This window comes from Oenanthe melanoleuca, chromosome 3 (genome assembly GCF_029582105.1).
Source record: "Oenanthe melanoleuca isolate GR-GAL-2019-014 chromosome 3, OMel1.0, whole genome shotgun sequence".
In the NCBI taxonomy this organism is placed as follows: domain Eukaryota; kingdom Metazoa; phylum Chordata; class Aves; order Passeriformes; family Muscicapidae; genus Oenanthe; species Oenanthe melanoleuca.
This window is the reverse complement of record NC_079336.1, coordinates 16,986,598-17,006,641: the sequence shown is the minus strand read 5'-3', so window position 1 is coordinate 17,006,641 and position 20,044 is coordinate 16,986,598. Positions and strand designations below refer to the sequence as shown.

Genomic DNA, 20,044 nt, shown 5'->3' with positions numbered 1-20,044 from the left:
TTTTTCCCTTACAACAGGAATCTCTTAGAGGCAGACTACCTTGCCTGATGCTAAGAGATTTCCAAGAAAGCACATCAGATTTCTCTGCATTTTGGCTATGTTTGCTTTTTTTGGTAATCCAAGAATAGACTGAATTAATTTTTGAATCTATATCAAGCTAGGGTACTTAGAATTGTTATGTTCCTGAGTCACACAATTATTTATTTACCCAAACGAAATTTTTCACATCTTTATTTATTTAAGAATTATCCCAGATTAACAAGAATAGTAGCTGTACAGAGCTGGATATGAAACAAACTTTCTTCTACACTACTTTAATATGTGTAATTCACACAGAGATAAGCTGTTTTTGCTTAAAAGCTTCAGGTTGGGGATATCAAAACAGATGTGTATAGCTATATATATATATATATATATAATGTAGAATACATGTGTGCACAAAACAGCCATGTATACCATGGATAGCTATGCCATATAGCTAGTTCAGTGTACCACAGATGCAGGTGCTTGGCCTATAGATCTCATGATTGAGAGATGTTGATGTGCAAGGCCAGCAGTCAGACTCGATCATCCCTGTGGGTCCCTTCCACCTCAGCTTATTCTGTGATTCTGTGACTGTATTTAATAACATACTTGGTAATCCCTTGTTACACCTGGCAAGCTTAGTAAGCTATTTTCTTCCTTGCCCCAGATCTTCTTGATCCTTAAAAAGCTTCTTTAGTTTCCTACCTTCCTATCTTTTCTGAAGATTTTATTCTGACCAGACTAAAATACCTTTTCTTCTGTATGTTCTTGCACTGCATCAACTGACAATGCATCACATTCCTTTTGCCACCAAGAAATCATAGTGTGAAATGAGCAGTCTCTACCTACATCATGCATAAATTTTACACCTGTACCACACAGAGCTGAATATGGACTGAGTTTTCTCTGTAGTCTTATCCAAATAGCACAACCTCAACTAGCTTCTATGAAAGGAGAGCTGCTTTTATTTTACTAGATAACTTTGAGGTTAATTGTGTACCAGATTCAAGGAAGAAGTCTGTTTCAGCCTTGGATAATTGTTTTCATGTAGAAAGCTGTTATTTCCAATTACTTCTCATGGTAACAACCACTTAAGTTTGCAGTGCTTGCAATTCTGTTTTGTCACCACAGTGTTCAATAAAATATGATTTTCAGTCAACAAAATCATTAATTCCTTATCACAGTCAAAATTAAATCCTCTTTAATCTAAAAATCACTGTGAAATAGAAATAAATCAATAGAGCAGCAGCATGTACTGCAGCATCCAAAAATGAATCCTGAAAAGCATAGCACTGGATTCTGGAATAAATCCATAGATGCACTTTCCTTTTGACTTCAAGAGAAAATTGTTTCTGGTAAGATTAGACAACACACTACTTACTTTTTCACTCACTTTAAAAAGCCTAAATTCAAGTATGTTTATTCTTGAACACATTTTTTGTAGATAATAATTGTCCATTCATACTATTCCAAGCATCATAATTTTTTTATTCAAAAAAGAGCTTTCTGAACTGCATCCCCAGGAAAACAGGAAAAGAATATTTTTATATAGCATGTTTCACAGATGTCCTAATATGAAAAATAAATTAAGGAAGGTATACTTACTAATGAGGGTTAAAGAAAGAAATATAACAGGAAAAGAAGAAGCATTTAAAGAAAAACTCTTAAAACTGAAAAGTGCTGCTGCACTACATTTTGCCCAGCTTCTTACACATCCAACAAAGTAGTCCTGAATCCTGGCATTCCCCAAAACAGAAACTATTTAACCTGTTTTTATTAATTAGGTCTCTTGATTGATTCCATAGCATAATCCTATGACTTCTAGGTTTCTCCAAGACATTAATATCAAAAGCAAAATAGCATCAAATTTAACACTGCTGACAGCTGTGTGAAAATATCCTGAAAGCCTGCCTCAGCATGTTTGGCAAATGCTTTTCAAAATATCAATGCTGACAAATGTGGCTCCTGAAGTCACAGATGCATATACAAAGGTGTTATGTTAGATTGCACAGTTCATATGTAATATTGTGAAATGACATCATTTGTTATTCAAAAAACTCTAAACTACATTTCTATCATGAAAAGTGGATACCACCAACTTCTTTAGATAGAATTTTGAAGAAAGTCTCCTTCTACAGAGAGGGCAGCCACCATTTTCTTTCTGGTCCATTCTGAAGGCTGAAGATGCTTCTATACAATATCTCATTAAAAACTTTACAATCTCAACTGAGATACTCTGTACTGGAAGAACTAATTCTTTACATCTCTCAGCTTTAAATATGAAATGTTGAGAAGTGCTTGTGGTTAGATCTTCTATTTGTATCAAAGGACATTATGGCTAACATCTATGATGAAAGAGATGGAAACATAAGCCTTCAGGAAAAAATACATTGAAAGTGTATTTTCTGATAGCAATTTCTGGTACAATTTTCAAAGGATAATAATCTTTGTTAGCCTTTGAGGACAGTACCAGAAATTCCTATCAGAAAATTATTTTTTATTAATATATTATTTTAGAACATATCATCAAAAAATGTAACACAGGGGAGAAGGCAGTATACTGACCTTAGTGATCAGTTCTGCCAGTGAAAACAGCAAACATCTTAAGCCTGTAAACCCAAAAGAAAACTAAGGGAGCTGGTAGCTTATACTGCAAAATTAAAGTTTTAGGATGGCTTCCTTTTCAGAACTGATGTATAAATTCAATATAAATAAAATTAATATTAATCTTTTCTTTGTTATAGATACAGAATAAGCTTTTTCTCTTTAAGAGCAAGTCCTGCATTACCAGTTGAGCCTTGTCACAAAGTTCTGGCCACAGAAGTAATGAAGAATAAAACCACTGCTGTAGATGCAGCATGTACCTTGCTGCTGGTGCTCCTATGATACCAAATATTCTTCTCAAGCTGTGTATCACCAGCATACCAAACAGAGACCTACACAGTTCATAATTTAAATCTATAAGGCAAACAAACATATTGGAGTAACTGAAGGAATCCTGACTGGCAAGTAAAGATGGCTACACTAAACTGCAAGAACCTAGTAGCTTTCTTTTTTTGTTAGAAAGAGCAATGTAGAATTAAAATGACTATCAGAATAATTTAATACAGTAACATATAGGGTCACTCACTAACATCAGGATTTTGGATGACCAAAGACTAAAGGAAGACAGTAACTACCTCCCCTTAGGAAGAAGACACTTCCCAAAGCTCTCCTAATATCTTACAGGGAGCTGACAGTCAGCTTCAGAAGATTGAGAACTCAGCAAGTACAGTGTTGCAGGGAGAAAGTTCTTGCAACAACAGAGTGCAAAGCCACTAAAGAAAGTGGTCAAGGAGAAGCTTGACAAGCAATTGCATCCACAGATGTGAAATCCCATGTTTTAAAAGTTTTGTTCAAACTTAGGCACTGAAAATCACTCCTCATGTTCTTATCCAGGCACATTAGCTGTGTTTTGGTGATGAAACCCAAACGAACCCAAGTATTCACATTCATCTGTTCTATTTTAATTTATTTGTATGCTTTTTGGTACCTCTGGATCAAAGTGCTAGAAACTGAACTAGTACAGCACTTCATTCTCAGCTGTTGTTTTTGTTTTTTTCTTCCATATTTGAACTGTGCATTAAGTAATCCAGAGCAGGGACTTGACCAGAATATAGCATAGCTGTCCTTTGGCCACATGCCTATAGCTCTTTTCTGAGGACAAATCCAGCCTCTTCTTAGACGACCCATTTTCAACAGTGGCTTTGTGCTTCCCACGCAGAAAGAACTGAAGTCTTTCTTAATTCAGTGCAAGAAAACAAACCCAGTTGGCATGTTTCTCCTAGATACATTTCACAAAAACCATGCATGCACAGCTGGCATGTTTTAGAACAAACAAAAACACAGTTAGTGAGAGCAGATAAACTCGAGAATATGGCTGATAGCAAAGGAAAACCATACATGGAAGAATCAGAAGTCTTCAAAGATTATTCAGAAGGCAGTAAATGTCCCTGAACTGCAAATAGTCAAGGGCTAGGAGCACATCCAGGGGAAGTACATCTTTTCCCATTTCTATTATTCTTCCTCCTGACTACTATGAGACACATGATACAGGCTAGGGAGATCTTTGACCAATACAGGGAAGCTGCCTGCTCTTACCTTTTTTGATTGAGAGAAACTACAGCAGCAGTTAAAGAATAAGAAACATACAGACTTGACAAGAGTCTGATCTAAACCAGCAGGAGAAACCAGCAGTCACTTGATTTCAACAAGAGACAGATCTTCATGCAACAGTCCTAGTTATATTGCTTATTTAAGCATGTTCTGATCTCTAAAATGGGAGCAGATAGGCCCAAGGTGTCCACACAGACAAACACTGAAGAAAGAAACCACTAAGAAGAAATTCTTCGTAAGGATGGAACACGGAAACTTTGAGTTTGTCTATTCATTATGCAATGAACTTGAATTCTTTTCTTTTAAAAAAATTATCTCCAAATAATTATTTACAGTTGGGAAATTAAAAACCAGGCAACTACTGCAGTAAAACTGGCACGAATAACTGAGTAGGTAGACTAATGCATAGCTCTACACAGTTAAGCAAGGAAGGGTTAAGGGTATTTATTTTTGTTTCCAACCAATACAGTAAAAATTATGACATTTACTCTGAAAGATATTAAAAATTAACAAGTCTTTAAGATCTCAGGAAGGAGTTTAAACTGTGTAGAACAGTACTACAAGTCAATGTTGTCAAAATATGGGGCTTTACTAAGTAGACAAAACAATAAACTTTTGAAAATAAAACTGGCACATACTCATCATTTTTATATTTAATCCAAGGAGTATTTTTACAAGTGATTGTATTCAGGACAAATAAAATGCAGAGTCTTTTCCCTTCTTTCCACTTGATATTTTAACCTTCTGACAGAGATACAGTACTCAGTCTCGAGAGGACTGGTTAGAGACACCAGTTGTACAAATACATGCTCCTCCTGGTGTATTTCAAGATACACCTGAAAAAGACATTCTCTTTATCAGTATTTGTGTGCTGTTTAACAACAAATCAAATGTCCTCCAAAACAGGATAAGTGAACCTTGTGCAACTATAACACTTGCTTGAAAGTCTAGAATATATCAAAGCCAAAAAAAAAACAAAAAAAAACAAAAAACAAAAAACAAAAAAAAAAAAAACAAAAAAACAAAAAAAACCAAAAAAAAAACAAAAAAAACAAAAAAAAAACAAAACAAAACAAAACAAAAACCAACAAACCAAAACTAAAAAAACCCCACACCCTTCCCCCATTAAACCATAGAGTGAAAACCTGGATTTTACAGAAGAGACAGTACCCATGCAAAGGTGCAAGAGTCTCTTCACAGAGGTCTCTAGGAGGGTGTTAGAGCAGAAACATTTGGCACTATTGGTTGAATACAAGAAGTATTCTCTACAGCTGTTATGCCCTACTTCATTTGTGCACTCAGAACTAAACAGACATTCATTTGGCAACAGCTCAAGGCTGCAGCAGCTTGCTAAAATCCTTCTGACTCAACTCATAACAAGGGGGCAGAAGGGGGAACCTAAAACAAGACTTTCACAGTACCAAGCAAAGGTTACAAAAGCTAATGCACTTTCCCAGGTTTTATAGAAAACAGATGAGCAGCTGAAAAGCACATATTTAAAAAGAAAATGCAGAATTATTCTCTTGTAGCCTCTGGGGACAGGCAAGGGATCTACATCTTTACTATATAAGTAATGATGTGGTTTACATCTATCCCATAGCCATAGGAAAAGATACATTATATTTGTTGTATTGCATAGGATGACCTTGGATTCAAAAATTCCTATTCTAGCACAATGAGTTGTGTTTCAATGAGGCAACCTACACAGTTTACAATCCACATAAATTCAGGATTTCAGATAACCTACTACACAATGTCTGTCAGAATGCTATTTACTTGTGATATTTTTAATGCATACCCACCATATTAAAAAAAATGTGGCAAAAAATTGCCATCTTCAGTCAAAGATAAGGAACCAAAAGACGTGCCTGCCCATGGCAGGGGAGTTGAAACTAGGTGATCTTTAAGACCCTTTTCAACACAAACCATTCCTTGATTCTATATTTAAAACACTGTAACTCAGTGACTGCTGATGTAAGCAAATTCTGAGGTATATAATTTGATACTCCCTGATTTTTCAGGCACTTACAATACATAGAGAAAATCTTCTAAAGAAATCATGTACTTTTAAAATTACCATTTCTATATATGGAATAAATTTCTTATTTACTATTAAAAAATAATAGTTTCCAGGTCTTTTAAAGGAAACCAAAACACCAAAACTATCTGGATCAAAACTACATATGTATTAATAAAATTAAGGTTAAAGAGCAACCTTAAAAATTCAACTAGAGAAGTAACCTAAACTCTAAGTAGAATTTTAGTTGAAACATCTAGCAAACATAGCTAAGCAACTAGGTGATTTTTTGTAATTTCCTTGTTCCTTATCACATCTGACTTTTCCTTATTTCAAAAGACCATTCAGGAGTTAAATCAGCCTGTGTCCCTCCAAAATTCACAAGGAAAATATGTGATTCCACACAAATGAGATGTATGGGTTTACAAACATTTGCTAATAGCATGCACTATTCTCTACCAAGAATGTTGAAACCAAGCTTCTGGTTTGCTTGATATAGGTCTGATGGATTACTGGGTTCCAGAGCAATCAGAGATATGAAGACCAACACTTAAAAAAAAGAAATTATGTGCTTATACTTCCTTTCTTCTGCCTCATTAGACTGGTAACATTTCCTAAGGGTCCTAATATATACACAGAAAATACAAAAATATATTTTCAAATTCTCACTTAACCTAGATTATTGTATGTGCTTGACTTGAACCAGAGCTCCCCTTAAAGTGAATCTTTTCACCAACCCAGTGAACTTTAGGACTGGTGCTCAGCATCACCATTCCCTTTCTACCAGTGAATGTGGAGTGACCATGCCAATCAGATTTAAAGAGTGCATTCCACCCAAGACTGAATAAAGAAGAACTAAGTGAGAATTCTAACTACTTACCTGAAAGGCCTGTATACAAAAATCCTAGCAAAAAAAAATAGCATGTAAACCATTACAGTGAAAAGACAAATTGTAGGCATCTACATAAAATTCAGGAAACTTCATACTTCTCTTCCTGATGCTGGTCCTCTTGGTCACTGAGTTCATCATCATCTACCATATGGCCAAATGGTTCAGAAGAAATTGATACCATATTAGACAGGATAACTCTGCTATCACTGCTTCCTGTAAGGATCAGCTGATCATGAGAATGATTGTATCTGACATTCCAGACCCTAAAAAAGTTAAAGCAGAGAGAACACAATATTATTCATGATAGGTAGGGCATGACTGTTAAACTTTTTTTTAGAGCAGCACTAAAAATTCATCTTTTCAATGTTTTTAATATGCATAGAAGTAACATGCCTCACCCCAAAGACTCTCTTTGCCATCTTCTTTTGATTTTTAAGATTACATGTAATCTGTTTTTTATGAGGTATCTTTAAAATTCAACAATTAAAAAAAAAAAACAAACAAAAAAACAAACCACAACAAATCACACCATTCAATGGCATTATTCCTTGAGGGCACATGCCAATTCATTGTTGAGTAAGCCAGTTAAATATTTAAGTCCTAAATGCAAAAATTTCCCCAAAGCAAAATATGGATTAAAAATAGCCTTTTCAACAAAAAATCTCACAACATTCTTAGTTTAAAATAGATCCTAAAACAAATGCAGGACTGTATTTCTCTTCAATTTTTACATTTTACATATCAAGTTAATGCCAAACGTCTTGTGGTTCTTGATTTATTCTTTTTCTTTGAATATTCTGAAGGAAAAAAAGTATAAATGATGCTTCTGTTAATTCCATTTTTATTTTCCTTAAAGTAGCTTTAGGTTCTGGATTTATTTTGAAAGAATTACTCCAACCCAAATTTTATAAAATATGAATAATTCATCTTTTCTTAAGCACTGAAATTTGCAGACATCAGGCAAGATTCTCCTTACTCCAGCCACAGGCCAGTGCAGTAAATACAGGTTCTAAAAGTTATCTCTGAGAGTAAAATTATTCACTTGCATATTCTGACTTAAGGACTGTGAAGAACATTTAAAAAGTGGAGCTGCATTAGTGAACACTTCAATCATTTGACAACAGAAGAATGGATGGCAGCTGCTTTATTTCTGCACATCAGGTGCAGCACATCAGGCTCCATTTGGGAAGGCACACCTGTGTCCCAGCTGGGCCCCACGAGCCAAGTTCTGTGCTGTGCTTCTCAAAGGTGTACCCCATCTTCCAACAATCTTAACAACAGTTTCTTGCCAATTAGACTAATGTTGTCTAAACTCTTAATTTACAATTGCACAAGGAACATTTACATGCTGAAACTTTTCCTCTGTGCAAAAAAATGATTATGCAGAATAGCACAAACATAGTTAGTTTGCATTGTTCCTAAACAATAAAATAATTAGCTGAATAAATTATATAAGCCATCCACCCACAAAACAGCATGCAGATAATTTGTTCTACCAGTGAGAATGCTCCTCTAGTGTCTTCACTGGTTCAGTGACATTTCTCGTGTCCCAGAATTTCACCTTGCAGTCATCTCCACAGCTAGCCAGGTAGTACTGTTTATTGGGATTAAAGTCCAGGTCTCGTACCAGCTGTCCGTGTGCATTTTCTATACAATATATCTGCCTGGAAAACATTAAAAAAATTAAATGGTCTATAAAAAGCTGACTGCATTCCACCCACAGAAACCTGTTTCCCTGGAAACTTGCACAATCCCCTTAGCACCCACAGACCTAGAGTTCTCATTGCAAGTGCAGAGTTTAGGGAATTCCCAGTTATTAACAACAGTGACTTGTATAGATTTCTCAGCTTGCTTTGAAGCTTTGCTCCATCCATGTTTGTTTCCATGAATATCATGTGGAGTTAAAAGGAAACAGTAGTTACAGATGATTCTAGCATAGATCTGTAACAACCATTAGAAATGTCTGCTGATAAACCACAACAGTTTCAGGTAAGAACTTCTTCACCCCTAAATAATTACACTACTTCCCTATTTATGACATCTACTTCACCCTGTAGGAAAAACTGAAATGCAACAGTTGCAACAGATATCAATGACAGCTTTTTATTACTGCTCTGTATTGAATTTACCTTCTTGAGCTCTTGCATTTATCACTAATTTACCTGTGGCCCTTAAATTACTCAGCCAGACACAACCTTATCCATCTGGACCACTTTAGAAAACATCTGTAGTACTGTTAACAACCTAGCATATCTATTCAAAGCATCACGTGCCATCAGTTTGTTTCCCTACCCTGCCTCTTAAATTTGGAGTTTTTTTCTGTTCCACTATTGTAGTGCCAGTTTTCTCCAAGCTACCAATATATCATGTAAAGTTCTGCTCAGACTTGACTGTCTCCTGCAATCTTCACTAAAACTTTTCAACACTTCATGAGCTTTTTGTTTTCCTTTAAATGAAATATGTTTCTCTTCAGTAAACATATTGACCAAAACTTCCTATTTCTTGTGAAAACTACATATTCTTATGGCCTTCTGTCACGATCAGATAGTCTCTTGCTGTTAATACCTAACTACTTATACAAAGCAAAATAGCTCTAGAAGGAGAGATTCAAAGTATTTCAGGCCTGCACTAAGCCCTATCCTGACAGCTCTGGCAGGCACCAGTGAAATTACTAGGATATTGAGCACTAACACACTTCTCAGAGTTTGAGAGGCTAAGGATATCATTCAGGTATGCCTTTCTGCCAAGTGTTATACGAGTGGAATTCAAGCTTCCACTTATTTTCTTAGAATATGTATATAGCAAAAATTTTAAGTCTCAAGAAAGCTTGCTGAAGTAAAACACTTCTTTCTTCCTTCACTGCACTTTTCACTTTTTTCTTGCATTGCTGAGAGATGTAAGGGCTTCAAGATACTACTGTCCATTGTATATTCAGGACTACTCACCATGAAAGACCTATCCCAACTTAACTATTATTCTGACCATTTGATCCCTTCCTCCCCAAACATGAATATTCTTTTTGTCACTTTTCACCCTACTTACAGCAATAATACATACACTAAATTTCCCACTTACATAATGAGATTACTGCCAGACCACATGACCATTTTCTCCAGCTATTGGCTCCACTTTCTCCTATCATTCTTCTAACATATTATTTAGAATTTAGCCTTGGAGTCTGGATTTTCCTGATAAATTTCTCTCTGTAAATCCAATCAGCCTAGTGTCTGTCTTCTCTGCATCACAAGCTCTTCTCTGATTAAGACTGCTGCTTAGTCTATCTAGTCTAGGACTCTTCCTGCCAATGCTTTTTTTTTCACCCCTTCTTTGTTTGCCATGTCCTCTATCTTGCAGCTATCATAACCACACTCTGCAGGAGCAGCTATTCCAGCTACTTCCAGTACTTCTCTTCACTTTGCTGGTAGAACAGTTTTCTACCTTTGATTCCTCCTTCCCTCCTCATTTTATACTTCTTATACTGCCACAGTTTATATTGCACTGACATTAAACTACTTCTAGCCTAACTAATTATTACAAAATATTCACATAATAGACTTATTACAGTGTAATTGAAGATGGGACTTATTATTGCACATACTTTTTGAGTGTATTGCAAACAGCTCGGCATAGCCTACTTATCAAACTGGTTTAAGGACTATCTACTCTGAGCTTTACTTGAAGTAAATAGAATAGTGGGGTTTGTTTCTGTTAACCAAGCTACCCCTTTCACTGAGGAACCAGACTATAATATCCAGATTATCTAGCCTTCATAGAAGTTACTCAGAGGATTCCTTTAATGCAAGATAGAGATGCTTCCTCTAATGAGATAGAGCATAAAACAGATGTTACAATATTTAATATTTTCTCTTCCAAACACAGGCTTTGGTAAAGATCTCCATGCTATATGTTAGAAATAGGATTACAAAAACATTATCAAAAAAAGCAAATTAATAAAACCCCTTCTCCTTTGTCCTTTCTTTCCACTCTTATCTTTATAAAGTTTCTTTATAAATCTAAGTGTGCACATTACATAAAATTAGATTCTTATATATCATTTTACATGGCAAAGAACAGGACTTTCAAACATAATGATAATCATGTAGGAAGCGACTTTAAATTACTTTATTTTTAACTTTCCTTCATTAAATAAATCTTTTTGGCAAAAACACGCAAGACTAGCAAACAAGGGATTTATTGCTACAACTCTGAGCTGGCAGGAACCACTGAACTAAATTTAAAGTCATCGCCCTTTAAAGCAACAGAAGTTATTACAAGACATCAGTCTTCTCGGTTTAGTGATAAATTACTATGTGCTAAGGGGATAAAGTGTACTTTTAAAAAAGCTTGAAGAGGCTTTAGTAGTCATGGCAACAGATGTGCACAACATCACTCCTTTGCTTATCAAAATCACAACTAAGCAGAGGGGAAATGCCTTATTAGGTATATTCAAAGCTTTTATTTGGTTATGATTTTGATAGATTCAGTGATTTCTTATAACTAGTACGCTACAATCTTTAGTACTTTAGTACAATCTTTAACACTTTGTTAAAATCAGAAGTGAAGAGCAAACTTTAATCTTTGAAGGCAATTCACAGGTTAAGTCACCTTTAAATGCTATGAAGATAGTTCATAGCATAGTCAGGACTGTTGTGAAACCATTTTCAGGTTGAATTACAAAACAGCTTCATTCAGGTAATCCCTATGTATTGAACAAATCCTTGTAAGACTAGTACATAGTTCAGTAAAACTCAATACACAAGTCAGAATTGAAGCTGAGGGAGAATACCAGAGAAAACTCTTTGTTAAATTGTAACTGTATCAGCTATGCAAGGTTGTCACTTATCATTTAAAACAAAAAAAATTATGCTAGGAGCAATGCAAAAATCTACCTCCAAAGGAGATGGTGTTTTCTAGAGAACAGGACTGCAAGCTGTCGTTACCTCATGCTCCGTGTATCCCACCCTCGGACCGTGGTATCGTTGGCTGTGGCAATCTGGGTGCAATTGTGGTGTGGACTCCACCTTCCTGAAGTAAATTTTAATTGTCCTTTCCCTTCCAAGGCTGCGGAACTAGAGAGCTAAAATAATGAAACAAAGCTGGCAATGTTTCTAAATGTAACAGTAAAATGAAATTAGTTGCAATGAAGACAAAGCTGCTCAATAGCCTATTGCTCCAAGTGCAATACCAAATCCAAAGACTGGAAAAAAAAAGTCAAGAAACAAGAAGTAAAAATTAGAGCTGATTTTCTACCACTGGTTTTAGTAAAAACCTTATGCAGAGTAATGTATGCCAAAATATTAAAAGTACTATATTCTATGGTTTATAGTCTATAAATTAAAACAGTTTCAGATCATTGTTGAAACAGTAGACAGACAATATGGGCACATTGCACAGATTTGTAGCTGCCACACACACACATACATTTAGCTTCATTAACAGTCTTACAAGATTTTTTTCCATGTCAAAATGTCAAATTTTATCTGTAGTAACAGAATTATGGTGTCAAAGACTCTTTTTGATAAATGTATAGCAGCTTTTAAAAACAAAGAACTTAAGGCCCAGGTGCCCATGTCACCACATGCATGCCTGTTAAAATAACAGCAGATACTAGAGCACAAATCTACAATCTGTGAGATATAAAGGCTTCAGTTCCAGAAGCAGGCTTGCATATCAGGGAGCAGACAGCTCTGCATCTTCACAGTTAATGAAAAGAAGGGCCCAAGTAATCAACTTTCTCTTTGAAGTTGTATAGCAAGTTATCCCCCAATTCCATGTGAATATGGGGGAACTCAAAGCTGCCAATGCTGCAAATTACTTTTACTTTCTGAAACTGTTTAATACCTAAAGAGGAAGAGGAACACCAGAATTTACACAAATTTCAAGCACCTACATAAACAGCAGACTTATTTGGTTATCTTTCATATAACTTTCATATTTCAAAATGTTTCATAAGGTATTTCACAAAAGCAGATTACTGCACTGGATCCTAATGCAACATCAATATTCTATTTAATAGTAGATTTCCCAGCACAAATACTATGCTTTGATGGATGAAAAAGACTAAAACATACAAACTCTTTACATTGACTTTAACTGACATCAACAGAAAAATATGCTGTCAATACTAAACCGCCTAGATCTATTTGTATATTGTAAAAATGTTAATGTATGTATTTTACTAAATTTTTATTACTACAACTCCACTTTTTATCATATTTCTTTAGCATTATGATTAACAATCTAAAAATTACACTTAGAATTTTTTTTTAAAGAACGTGGAATTCCCAGCATGCAAGATCATATATTGCTCATGTGTAAATGGATAATGTAACACTGTGGCCAAACCTACTCCCCTAACACCATTTCTCCTCTAGAACAAATACTGTCTGAAAGCCTTTCTACAACTCACAGGTTAGTAACAGAAACAAAAAACACCGCATAGGACACTGGACATGGAATAATAAAATTCACTTTTTATTTTTTGACACATGCTAGATTCCAGGCACAGCAGAAATATTCACATATTCAAAATATTACTCAGGGCAGAGGGTGTTTGCCAGCAGTAGACAAGACTTTCTCCAGCATTCCAGAACATATATACAAACACACTCATATATATGTATGTATGCAGATATATATATATATATATATCTGTCTTCTCATTTGAACTTTTATAATGTAAGCTACTATAAAAAGATTGCATTTTTCTTCTTTGCAGTCAAAAGTCTAGGGTTGAGGCCAGCACATACATACTGTGATATTTCTTAACAACACACAAAAAAAATCATCTATATGCTAGATGGGCCCATTCATCCTTGCCTTCACAAGCAATTCATAAGTAAATTAAATGGCATCTTTCCTTATACAGAAATATATATAGATATATATTATATAGCTATATATATTTTATAGATTATATATATAAATGTCCATCTATATATATATACACACAGCAAAGTTCTAAACCAACTCAATCTTTTTCATGCTGTCTGTGAATCTGAAAGTAACTGCAAGGCTTTAAAGAATTTAAAGAAGAGAAATTTTCATATATAAAAATGAATCCTTATGTAACAGAAGGAAGTCTACAAGTTTCCTTCCTGGAAATCCAAGAAATAAAGGAAACAAAGTTGGTAGTTCTGAATCAGAAAGGCAGGTTCAAAAACACTTTAATTCATATTTGAATATATGGACAGGTAAGTAAGTGCTCTTTTTGTCTTGAACTCTTTCCTCCACTTCTTTAAATGCAGAAAAGCTAACAACAAAAGGGAAGAAAGACATGACATAGGAGTATTTTAAACATTATCCTTGAATGAAGATTAGGATCTGTGCTGCCCAGAGGCTGAAAACATGCAGGTGTGAGGGCCTCACTGGAGAGTGAAGGTAAACAATTCATGGTATTACCTTACAAACACAAAACGAGACTTACATTAAGGAAAAAGGAAAGGAATAGAGTAAGACTGAATGTCTACTTTTAGACAACAAAATTAGGAATTACTCTTGCAATGCACAAGGATCACACCGATTTCAGAAAAGAAGTCTGGAGAAAATGAAATCTTGAACACTGTAAAATGGTTACCAGAGTATGGATGGACTTTATACTATTTCTAAATGCTTAGCTGGAACAATACCTAAATCTGGCAACACAAGAACAAGAATAGAAGGGCAGCGTGATATTACACTACAGTTGCACAAGAGTAACACTTTGAAATAAGAAAAAAAATCTTCTTAAAAAATTAAACAATGTAACACGATCAGAATAGAACTGTTTATGTTACCCTCAATAAAGGAAGGGTTTTTACAGAAACAAAGTATAAAAATATGAAAACATCTGTCCTAAGATATTCTAGATCTAGGACTGATTTCTGTGCAATCAAATGAAAGTATCAATTACTCCAACTTATTTTTGTCAAAATATCAAGAACTGAGGTTGATCTTCCTTGCTTCAAAACTTGATTACATAAGGGCTGGCTTGGAAAGAGGAAAGGACAGGCAGTATCCTTGAAAAAAATAACCCAAACCCAATATATATTAAATGTTAAAGAGTACAGAAATTATCTAAGAAAACCATAAGCAGCATGGAGACAGTGAACCAACTGTTCATGCTCTCTTTCAAGAAAAGAGCTATGTGACCAAGAACAGAACAGGAAAGCACTTGGAAGAAAGGTATGTTAAGGGCTACACTAAGACTAAACCCAAGCAGACTATATTGGGATTGATATTAAAAGGCACGAGTGTTTTTCTGACTTGTTATTGACAGAAACAGAAAGGTTGATGAGGATTGTAAACTGAGTTCAGTTCCTCCAACTGCAAGAAACCATGCCACATAGTCCTTTCATAACTGTTCTTGACTCCTGAACCATCTTAATTATGTGCCTTTTCAAATAGCATCATCATATTGGCACCTCAGAGCTACTCTCAGAATAGCTAAGTAATAGGATTCACATATTTTTAAGTGCTGAGTTTCTACATTACAGCAAGAAAATATTTTAATTCCTTAAACTCAAGTTTTCTGCTTTATACTACAAAAATTAAACTAAACATCAAGTTCATCCTCTGAAATATATTGTTATTCCTATTTGCTGATGATGCATTCCAAGTTCTGCCAGCAATAACTTTCATTATTTCACTCCTACTTCTCATTAAGGAGACCATTAAATAAAATTGATTCCAACTCTATGAGATGGTTTCTATTCTCATTCTGATCCAGTAATTTTCCTTTTATTTTTCTTCAGTTTTCTGCCCTCCTATAGTTAATCTATGTTTATTCTAGTTGCAGTAATAATGGAGCAGAAAAAATTCTCTACTAAATTCCACAAGGTATTTCCTGCCTTGAAAAACAGCAGCTATTTTGCCAAGAAAGCGTCTCATGCTTATTCTTAACACCCTCTCTATTTGGATACACCACTTTTAACCAGATAGCCTGTGAAATATTCCCAAAAATATATTTTGCCGTGCCTGGAATACCACTGTCTGATATCTGTTGTTCTGAACCAAGACCACATGAATGCTGCTAAATAATCCAGGACACGAAATCTAAAAGGAATATAATTATAATATTTTGTATTAAAATGATCAAAACCACACCTCTATTTATTGCCTTTGTAAAAACATATGAAAACCAGAAAAAATATCTAGATTTTAATATCTCTATTTCATTCTGTTGCATTCATCTGCCATGCTAAACATACTGCATTTACCCAAGGAAGAGTTCTAGCAATTTGTTGACATCTGACCTCAAGTCTGTACACAGAAATATTAACTGTCATCTTCTCAGCAGACTCTATCCAGACCTTGTGGATTGTCTGGGTTTCTCTTGGGTCCAGCTAATGATTATAAATGACAAAGAATAGCTAATTTAATTGCAAAAGGTAATGATGCAGTGAGCATAAGATTAGTTTCACCCCAGAAGGTAATGTCCTCAAAACAATAATAAAGGGAGTGATCAAAAGGACAGGAGAAGCTTGTCTTAATGTAAACACATGCAATCTGAACACTGTAATGAAGAAACAAATAGGTAAAAACACATTGAAAGAAAATAAAAAATAAAACTCCAAACCAAAACCAAAATGAACTCAAACAAACCCACTGAACTGTACAGTAAATTACAATTAGCAAATGTTTCTTATCCCAAGCATGAATACACCAATCATTTTATTACCAATAAGCTCTGAATGCGTAGGAACTCAAAAATTCTTCAGGCTAAATTTAATGAAACAATGTGACTTGCAAATCACAAGCAGATACAGAAAAGGAACCAAATAAGACTCTGAAGTTTTGATCACTGTAGAGAAGCAGAAATTTTGGCTGATACATTAAAGACACACATATTCGTTTTTTCATCTATTATACCCGATTTTTAGATAAACTTCCATAAACATGAAATGTCCTTAAAGAGCAGCATTTTGTTTACCTCTTACCATTAAAATGGCCTATAATATGTGCCTATGCAAAAAAGAGGAAGCAATTGAAATGTGTTGCAAAAACAGGAAGATCAGTAATGAACATCTCCTTACCTCTATTACCTGACACAGGTACAGGGGAACTGATCTTACTTTTAGTTAACAATACTGATATTATTCAACTTGAACACCATCGTGTGTTTTTCACAAAAAGAGAACAACAATTAAAACACAATGACATTTCTATTATTTTAATCCTAGGCTCTTGATTTAATCAGTTATAAACACATACAGAAGTACATTTTTATTTTATTTATCCGTCTATAGCAACATGCATATTTTGTAAAGATGTTCTCCCCTTAGCAATCCCTACAGAATATATAAGTTTACTAGTGTTGAGGAAAACATTCAGTGGAGGTAGCCCAGTGTGCAGCTACAGTGCCAGCTGCAGATTTAGCTCTGGATGGTGGAGATAAATGAGGCAAGAGGCCAGGAAAAAGAGCTGACCACTCGCTCAACAAAAGGCACAGAGACCTGTGTCACCAGTTAGCTGACTAGACTCTCAGAGACACAGCAGGAGCAGAGGACTGAGAAGGAAGACTCCAGACTTTTGCTGCATAGACTGGGAGGGTACAAAACTCAGGGTTTTCTTTATTCATGGTCCCTCATGAGAGGCATCAGCCCAGGTTGTTGTTTTGCTGTTGCACTGTGATTAAATGACTTAAAGGATGGAGAGGTTTCCCACTGCTATGAGAAACCTGGTATGTGTGAGAGGGGGCATGCAGGGAGTCAGGTGGGGACCTGTCAGCCCACTGGAGCTGCCCAAAGTCTCTGGCCATGGGTGTGTGACTGCCAGAGTGACTCCTGGATGGTCAGACAAGAGCATTTCCTCAACAACAGCTACATCCTGTTAGTCACTGCCTGCTTAACCAAACAGCACATTAGGTGATGAGCCATCAGGGGGCTAAGAGATTCCAAAAATACACAACCTTTCATCTTAAGAACAATAAAGACAACTTTTCTTGTCACTTACATAACCTCTGGGTATCGGCATATAAAGGAAATGTTGTGGGGTTTGTTTTTTTTTATTTGCCTTAACATGTCCCTTTTTTAATGTGGCAAGACCTTATTTCCTTGCTTTAGGCTGTTCTATAACTGTTTTCTAGGCAAAAAAAAAAAAAAAAAAAAAGGCTTTTTATTAATAACTCAGGAAAGTCACTCTTGACATTCTGATGTAAAAACATTAAAATACAAATAATGTGCTTTTTAGAATTATGATATCTTATGCATGCAATAATCCCTTATAAACAGGATATTCACAGAAAGAAATCACTGTTTCACCAACAGCTCATTAGCCTACAAATACTCCTTGTACATGGTGATAACCAAACAGAAAATATGTTTACTGCTTACCCCTACTAATGATATCTGTTTTATAACCAACCTGTTCTCACAGATTTCTCTCACATTCTAAATACTACAGCAAAAGTTGGGGTAGAGTGTTATTTATGGAGGAGAGTTTTACTCATTTGGTTTTGGGTTTTTTTGAAGAGAAAGCCAACTGTATAACAAAACATTGCTTGTTTTTTTTTTACTGGTCTTTGTAACTGTCAGTCCTACATATTTTTTGCAAATATAAAATTGCTACAGAATAAAAGTTATTATTTTTCAGCCATATATACAGTTTAACAGGGAGTTAATCTCTTAGTAAGGAGGTAATCTTCAGAGATTTCAGAAATGTACCACAGTTACTTCTAATCCTGGAAAAGCCTATGATTCTAATTGTCATAATTTTCATTATGTGAAAGTCTACAGCAGGCCTCTTAAAGAGATGCTTGTGCTTTCCTTAGTCTTGTTCAGCTGGACTCCAGCTAGCTCAGGAATCCACACACATGTTTAAGACAAATTTGTTGCAGACAAAAATTCAACATTCAAAAATGGAAAGAATTCCAATCGTCTCAGAAGTGATTCACTGGGCTCAGGATATATGTAGATATATTTTCTGAGAGTCAAGTTTCAGTGAACTTTCTCTACCAAACTTCATTTTAAAAGCAGTGTATGACTTGGTATTGAAGTATCATCTAAGAACAACTCAAAATTGCTGGAGAAGAAGACTGATTATGCTAAACAGTTATTCTCAGGTAAAATTTTAATCACAAATAATTCTTGTTTACAGTGCAATCACATGAGATACTAGATTATTTTAGATGAAAATATAGAGGATCAGTCAAATTCTATATCAAGCCTCCTGAGAGCCTGATTGTAAAATCCGAACAATATTCTTAACTTGTGCAAACAAAGGTTTTAGAAAACATTTTAAAATGCTCCTATCTGAAGATGTCAGTCAAGGGTTGATATATCTATTTCATTAGATGAAGCAGTTTCTTTGATACAGAATTTCACATTTGGTTTTATTCATTTCCTTATATCCTATATAAAAAATATAACCACAAAACAAATGTCACAGGTTAAATCTCTTTAATTCCTTTATCACTTACTTTGCCTTCTACAGCCCTTTTGTGCCATCAACATTTGATGCAGTACAAGGATATTTTAGAAGTATCAGTTAAAAAATATTCTACATAAGGAAGGCTACTTGCAATACTGAAAGGATCTGCAAGCTGAATGTTGGTCTGAGGACAAAAATACTGATTCCCAAAATCATGCTGAATTTTAAAAACTTCATAGCCTATTCCTCTCCAAAATTATGCAGACCATAATACTAGCAATGTAAGGAAAAGAAAATGGAAATTGTAGTTATCTGCACAAATATTTGGGTGACAGAATGGGGGTTTAATTTTGAGGAAAGGAATAGTATAAGGAAGACACAACATGCAAAATTCTAGTAAAGAAGTCCCAAGCAATATAAAATGAGGAATAAGAACCCCAGAAAATCTGGCATTCATTACAAGATTTCCACACAGAGAAACTGATAATATAACAGACAGGTATTTCCCCCAAGGAAATCATAGAATAGTTTGGGTTTGAAGAGGCCTTAAAGATCACTTAATGCCAATCCCCTGACATGGGCAGAGACATTTCAGAGTTTAGAATTAA

The 20,044-nt window shown here is 35.0% G+C and overlaps 1 protein-coding gene across 1 annotated transcript in view; it reads right to left on the bottom strand.

Moving 5' to 3' along the window:
- The window catches only part of EIPR1 (EARP complex and GARP complex interacting protein 1), a 74,670-nt gene that overhangs the window by 4,656 nt on the left and 49,970 nt on the right, over positions 1-20,044 (bottom strand). Inside the window, exons 6-8 of the mRNA XM_056488926.1 lie at positions 12,029-12,165; positions 8,585-8,752; positions 7,184-7,351 (exon numbers count right to left, since the gene is read on the bottom strand). Coding sequence (XP_056344901.1) covers positions 7,184-7,351; positions 8,585-8,752; positions 12,029-12,165 — 473 coding nt within the window. The remainder of the gene's footprint in view (positions 1-7,183; positions 7,352-8,584; positions 8,753-12,028; positions 12,166-20,044) is intronic.